At 23.1% G+C, this 8,252-nt stretch overlaps 1 protein-coding gene across 1 annotated transcript in view; it reads right to left on the bottom strand.

Annotated features, from left to right (window-relative positions):
* Positions 1 to 6,287, bottom strand: part of LOC112596282 (serine/threonine-protein kinase S6KL) — a 53,084-nt gene extending 46,797 nt beyond the window's left edge. Inside the window, exons 1-5 of the mRNA XM_025341911.1 lie at positions 6,172 to 6,287; positions 5,180 to 5,303; positions 3,917 to 4,021; positions 3,283 to 3,406; positions 3,015 to 3,122 (exon numbers count right to left, since the gene is read on the bottom strand). Coding sequence (XP_025197696.1) covers positions 3,015 to 3,122; positions 3,283 to 3,406; positions 3,917 to 4,021; positions 5,180 to 5,303; positions 6,172 to 6,209 — 499 coding nt within the window. The 5' untranslated portion in view covers positions 6,210 to 6,287. The remainder of the gene's footprint in view (positions 1 to 3,014; positions 3,123 to 3,282; positions 3,407 to 3,916; positions 4,022 to 5,179; positions 5,304 to 6,171) is intronic.
* Positions 6,288 to 8,252: the final 1,965 nt, after the last annotated feature.

Below are 8,252 nucleotides of genomic sequence, written 5' to 3' on the forward strand. Positions count from 1 at the left end.
TTGTAAAACCAATATTTAAGAATTATAAGTATTTAGTTATCAATAACTCAACAACTACTCTATCAAATTTTATTTAGATACATTAGAATTTTCAGAAACAACATCAGTTTAACAATTTGTAAGATGACTTTTGTTTTAAAAAGAAAGAAGTTATAGCACTTATTAAAGGATACTCTCTAAACGGTATAAAAAATATAAAGTATTAAAATATATTATAAAATTTCAAAAATCAGAATTTGAATAAATTTATTTTATTTATTTGAATATTACTAAAAGAAAAACTGGTGGGTGAGAAAGTTTAGTGAATCATTTTTTATTCAACTCCATAATATTAAGAAAACAATTATCTTTTCCATTTTAATAATGAAATTTTAAAATCATTAACAAGTTTCAATTTTGTAATAAACGGTGGGTATGAAAAGAATTATAAAAATGTAAATTATCATTAATATTATAATATTAAAGTATTTAAAATAATATTAACTTTTAAATTTATTAAAACAAAGCAGTTAATAAGTATTAAGTATTAGTATTTAATAAATTTAGATTTACTTTTTAAGAATAAAAGTTGGTAGTACTTTACTCTTAAATTCTAATTATATTTAACTTAATAATAAATTGTATAATACAATATAAAAATCAATATAACATATTTTTATTGATCTGATGCATATATTATCATATATAAGTGTAAGTAAAGTATTGAAAAATATTTAAATAATCCATGAAATTCTTAGTTATTCTTAAAATCTCACACAATATTTAATTTTTGTATACATAAAATATTTTGTTTAATAAATTATTGTCAAGAAGAAAAATTATATAGCACAGTTATACATAATAATGTACCTATATTTTTAAATATATTATATTTACAATTAATTAAAGACATAATACAATATACCTAGTGAACAAAGAAACATACAAGTTTACACTTCATTACTTTATAAGTAATAAAAAATTATCAGAAGGGTCAACATATCTAGTAGTAAGGCAAAGAAGGTATTTTTTATTTGAGGATCCAAATTTATATGTTTAAAATAAGTCAAAATAAAATGCTATTAAATTTAAAAAAAATCAACTAATATTCTTTTAAAAATAAAAAACATATGCATAATTTTTTGATGTACAAATAATTGTGAAACATCATAATATGCCTTAATCTTAAGTTAAAAATAATAATACAGTCGATTCCGCTTTATTGGGACACATTGGTTGCGTGTTATTTTGTCCCAATAAAGCGGTTGTCCCAATAATCCGAAATGAAAAAAAAAACATATGAATTTATTGAAAAACTGATTTTTTATGTTTTTATTATTACAAATACATATTAGTTATTACAATAACACAATTATAGAAATTTTTTAATTATACAAAAAGAAAAACATAGTTTTATGTATAACCTAAATATTTATAAAAGTACACACATAAATATATTTTTTATTATTTTATCTTATTTAAAAAAATTATGAATATTACTTTGTTTTTTACATTTTAATGTTTGTTTACGAATGTAGTCCGAACAAGTATCCAAAGCACTTATCGGGCTTTGTGCCAATTAAAAATGTCCCAATTATCCGGATTCGCGGTCCAGATAAGTGGCGTACTTTTACATTACAAGTATACATTTATTTTTGTAATTTTAGAATTGTCCCGATTAAGCGGTTGTCCTTATTAACCGGTGTCTCTATTAAACGGAATCGACTGTATTAAAAAGATACGCGTGATGTTACAAATTATCATATAATGAAAAACTTATTAATTATATTTTTAATACACTTTAAAAGGAAAAATAGTATATTTGACTTGCATAAAGAATTACCAAAACCAATAAACTTAACAATATAGCATTGATAAATAAATATAGAACCCTAATATATATTAACAATAAACGACACTGATAATCATCTACATTAGTAATTTAGAAAAAACTATTATACCTTTTGTAACAATAATTGTAAATAAAGTTCAAGCATACTTGCTTAATTATATAAGACTCTAGCTATGAAGTTTTTTACCATCATTTTTGTGAAAGTCATAAAGAATATGAATAGTTTATAGTTTGTACAGAGTTGAACACACAATATTCATAAGCTTAACAAATTTAAAATACCATTAATACTAAAAATAATTAACAAACAAATGTAATAACTTATGATAGTATGAGGTCTGACATTTTTAAATGAACTATATGATTTAGATAGTAATTGATAATCAAGTTAAATTATGATGGTCATTAAAGAAAATGTAAAAATCTAACAATTTTAATTTACTACACCATTAAGTTCGGACATCTATAATATTTTTTTTTTTATTTTTTTATTATAAAAGCCGCTAGTATAAACTATGATAGCTTGACAATTACATAATAAGAATAAAACAGTATAAAAATTAAGATTAACAGACAATTAAGTACTTATATATACTATATAATAAAGCCAGCCTCCTGTATAAAGGTAATTATTGTTTTGATAGCTGTTCCAGAATTGGAGTTTAGGATGAAATAAAGGTTGATGGGAATATTAAGAGACATAAGAGTGTTGAAAAGAATTAGTCTTTTAAGTCGGAGAGCAGGGCAGTTAAATAAAATAAGAGGAAGGTCACATATATACTCATTAGGAGGAAATGTGCAAGGTGTGCAAAGTGGCGAGTCGTTTAGTCCAAGTTTAAATGAGTGACTAGGTAATAATGAATGTCCTATTCGTAAACGATTATAATGGATTATATGAGACCTTTGTAAATTTAAGTAATTAAACCAGGTTTTTTTTTTAATATTAGGCGTTGTTAGTCTGTATCTAGAAGCGAACTCAGCAGGCAAGTTATTCCAATGGGAAGACCATAATCTATAATGTTAATTTAGATATTTATATGTAATGCAAGACTTCCCAGAACATAGTCATACATTCAAATAACTGAATATTCTACACAAATTAAAGCATATTTTTTAATGCTGTTAATTTATAAATTGTTCACAATTTGGAAGTAAAATAAAATATTTATTAAATTATATATACCTATTATAACAACTAATTCAGCAAAATATACACGACATAATTCTTCAGGTAGTGGTCCACATTTTTGTAATAATTTCAATAATTCACCTCCTCCAACATACTCACTAACTAAAAACAATAAAATCAATATCAATATTTAGTAGTAATAAATAAAATAACATATCATACAAATAATTATACAAATATTCATCAAATTTAAAATTTAAAAAAATTAAATAATAAATTACAATGAGTAACAATTTCAGTATATAATTAATATTTGACTCACCGATGAACAATTGATTTCTATTTTGCCAAAAATATGGGCAATTCACAATAAATGGATGATGACCACATAATGATTGAATTTGTACTTCATTTTTAACTTGTTGTACTCCATTTTCGTATACAATCTATTATTTGTAAATATATTTAAATTATATCATAAACTAAATTACTTTTTAATTTCATTAAAAATGGCAAAATATATTAGTATTAAATAATATCTTTTTACACTAAATGATTTAAAAACCAATTTAAAATCATTTTCCTAATCACAATTGTACTAAAATGAAAATTTTTGAAAAAAATAAATCTATAATTTAAGTAAAGGAATAAAACAAAATTATTTTTAAATTTTAAGTTATTTTTAAGTTTCAACTGCATTCTTATTTCAATTAGAATGTTGTATACTTATAATATAACTATGCCATAAAAGTTTAAGAATCATTGTTTTTTTTTTTTTCAAAAGAAGAGATTATTTTAGATTTGATCAATTTTTACAATAAAAATTTGATTGAGATTAAGCTAAGAATTGAAATCTAATAACTAACATTAATTCCTATGCACTTTTGAGGTATTTTATTAAGAATATTATACAAAATGAGTAATCATAAATTAATATTAAATTGAAGTTTAGTTACCAATGATTTTTCCAATATTTTCATAGCATATAAGTCGCCACTGGAATTTAATTTTTTAACTTTGTAAACTTTGCCAAATGCACCATTACAAATTAATTCTAAGCTCTGAAAATATACTTAATGTTAGCTACATTTAACTATGAATATTAAATACATATATTTTAACTGTAGTTAATATAATAGTATTAAAGAATAATTTAAATTATGTTATTAAGTTGAAATTTGGATTTTCAATATTAATTGAAGTTATTTAAAAGTTACTGAATTAGTTATTCTTATACACCTTATCTGTGCTTTTTATTTCACTAAAATTTTAACTATAGTATAATATCTTTTATTATATTTAGGATAGCTACATTTTTGTGATTTTAATAGCAATGTTTCTCAACCTTTTTGTAATAGCAACCCACAAATTTACTGTTTATTGGGTACAATCCCTAATAAAAAAAAAAAAATGTGATAATATAGTATTATTAATAATCATTTTTATCATAGGCTATTTTATCATTGAATTTTAACATAATACAATACTGAATAATAAATATATAATTCTGTTTAATATTAAGATTATTTTTCAATTAAATTGTTTAGGTGAAATATATTAACTATAGATACTTGAAATAAAATAATACAAAAAAATATTACAATATGATAGTAAAATAATTGTATAATTGCTGATTTTAGACTTAAAAACTTTCTATAATGATAATAAAATAATTAAAAAGTTACAAAAATACATTTATATCCATTGTAAAATCTATGTCCTACATTCTACAATACTAATTAAACTTCACATTATTAGTATACGTGGAGGTATCAAATATAATATAACTTGGAGCATTTATCAATTTAGGGCTAAAATTAATTTCAGATATTTATTTAAATTTGTTTTATACATATAAAATCAAGATAGTTGCCTTCTTAGATTATGAGCACCACGAATCGTGACCCATATGTTGGGAAACACTTTTCTACAGTATACTTAAAAATATGATCTGTGAAAACAAGTTCAATACAAAAATAATATAGCAACATAAGAATTTATACATAAGCAATGTATATTATTGTACATAAAATATACAATCTATTCCTAAGGGATATAAATATTAAATGTAATATAATTTCAAATATTTTGACAGTAAAACTATACATAAAAATGTAAGACACTCTCAGTAAATATTAACTTTAATAAAAATAATATCTAAATTTGCAATATAAGTTAGAATTAAAATGAAATATCCAACATATTAGTGAAATTAGTACCTTAAATGAATATTCATTTATCTGAGATCTAATTTTAAAATCTGGCAAAAAAACTTGTTCTATTTGAGGAATAGGCCATATTGTTTTACTAGTTTTGAATCGATCAATGGTTGAATCTTGCCACCTGAAAAGAACAAACATACAACATACTATATAGAATAAAAACATAACTCAAAAGACTTATTTGTATTTTTTGTACTTTATTATTTAATAAATTACTTTATATACCTAGTAACAGAGTTTTAAGATTGATATATTAATTGATAACATTAAATATAAAAAAATTATAAATTAAAATTAAACTTTCCTATCACTCTAAATCTGACCAAAAATTAAAACATAAAAATAGTTTTTCTTAATTTAAAAACCAAGTTATAATGTAGGTATTATAAAAAAATATAATTAATATATATTTTATGTCATGTTTGTTATTTTTCTTTAGTATAATTTTCATAAGAGCACCTTGTTTTGTACTTAAACCCTTATAAAATATAATTTTCAAATATGATGCTTAATATTAAATTTTTAGGACAGATATTTTTTTCCAATTTTGATGCTTAATATTATATATAACAAACTATCATTAAAAACCCTTTTCAATAACCCATATCGACAACTAAAATAAAAATGGTGCAGGGACCTTTTGTCCTAGCATTCTAACAAAAAAAAAAAAAAAAAACTATTAAGTAACTACTAATTGAATAAGTTCATGTGATGGGTGTTACCACTTGGTAACTTTCCATATTCAGAATATTTATTGTTATTATATTATTTTATTTCATCTGCTTATTAAGCATACTATTGTATAGATTGTAGATTATCTTTTCAATAAAAAAAAAAATTAGAATATAATATATATGCTAGGTATAAATATACCTAGCATATATATTATATTATTATTATAAAAATTCAATTATAAAAATATTAATAAATCTTTTTACTATTAATTTAAAAAAATACTCTTACAGTCTTAGTAAATAGGTAAAACTTACTTCTTTTTTGATTCTCTTGGCCAAGGTCTACAATCCATTTTTTTCAGTTCATGTTAAAAGTAAAACATTATTTAAATAGGATTTGTACATAAATAATATTATAAAACTATATAAGTAAAAACATTAAAATAAAAAACAATGTAAATAAATATGATATAACGATATAACCAAATTATCAAAATATCAACAATTCGTACATCCAAGCATAATTAGAATTGGAAATTAATCAATTAAACTATAAATAATACAACATAATCAACAAGTGTAGAATTTAAATTGAAACAAAATATAATATTTTAATACATAAGTAATAAGTATATACTAATCGCAAACATTAAAATACGTAATATTCAATAGGGATTAAAACAGAATATAATAAAAATGTCCTTATAATGTTATTAATTTTAATTTTTAATGTCCGAACTCTATAGTCTATATAGACATAATATGGTCAATGATTACAACTCGCCTTACATAATAGAACATTTTAATATATTGTTTAACGCACGTTGCCTTGATAAGTATCAAGTGATAACGATAATAACGTTAAAAAGTGTACTTCGTTCAGTTACGTATTGCTGTTTATCATAATTATTTTATCAAATATTGTATTGCGTTTATTCAAAGATATCATTTGCAATGGAGATGATATGTTAAGCAACCTTAACCCTCTCTTGCTGTGCTAAATGCCGTAGTCACTAACTAGTCAAATAATTTTTATCTGAGTCAAATGCCGTGAAAATGTAATATAGTGTCTCGTAAGTTATTCTTATAGTGATTAAAAATTATAAGAATAAATAGGCAACTGATTTTTATTTCATTCTATATTACATAGTAATCGCATTCCTAACGTACAACAGAGTGGTACTACTTTTTAAATGATAACAACAACATATTATAGTGACTGCATGGTACATATTCGTAGGTCTAAACTGCAACCATCTCCCCTCAGAATCGTTTTCGTAAGTACATATTATCATATGAACATAAACATAACATGTAAATCATTTATGTATCATTTTGAAAGATTTAATTAAAGTGTCTAAAACTCTAAAGTGAAGAATACAAGCTTATTGTATCTAAGAATAGTGATTCACTACACCGTATCATGACAACTGCGTCAGCAGACTAACTGAAGCGTTATGTGGCGTGGAAAGATCAGTAAAGTAATAATAACCTATAAATAAAATTATAATAAGTCATAAAAGTACAAGATTCTAAATACCTACACAGAATCAAATCAACTTACCTTTTGGCATGTCTTTTTCAAGCGTTGTATATATTCCCCTTTTTCTCTCGAAAAGGACCTGTACGTTGTACCAAGATAATTTTCCTATTCGGTATTTTATTGAATAGTGAAATTCACAAAAACAGAAAGCGAAGTTAAGTTACGACAGTCGACAATAATTAAGTACACTCCAAACACCGATGTCATACCACGATGGAATAATTAAAACAACTCTTATAGTCTTGTTCATGATAAAGATGAAATGCTCCATAATAATATTAATTTGTAATCTAAACATTGTAATCATCAATATCTACTTTTAGGTTATGTGTTTGCTCAATAATAGATTTATATCAAACGTAGAAATATTAGGATAATGCAAAATATTGAGGGTCCGCCGCCGCTCCATATCATTATATAATCTATATTACGACGATTCCGGAACACAGCACGCGCATCACATGCTATATGTTATTAGTCTTTGCTCAGGTATCAAAACCAATTTAAGAACTAATAGTGTAGATTTGATAAGTCTAAGATACTTCTAGATTGGTTCGATGAAAATGTAAGATGTTGACTAGAACAATTTACTGCATCGGTCAGCACTTTTCATTTTAGCAAATGTTTGGCTAGAAAATAAATATTTTTACATTTATAAATTTATAAATTTTAACCTGAATGATTGGAAAAAGAAAAATATTAAATATGCTCCGACCGATGCAAAGTAGACTGTTTACATTTAAACATCCTTCTTTAAATCGAACCACTAAAGTATGTTAATTTTTGTCAATCGATAAGTCGTCGTTTGATGAAAATTCATAGGTTTGCAGGGCTTAACATAATATTATCACAA

Source organism: Melanaphis sacchari, unplaced genomic scaffold (assembly GCF_002803265.2).
Source record: "Melanaphis sacchari strain LSU unplaced genomic scaffold, SCAv2.0 Contig0_pilon_pilon, whole genome shotgun sequence".
NCBI lineage: Eukaryota > Metazoa > Arthropoda > Insecta > Hemiptera > Aphididae > Melanaphis > Melanaphis sacchari.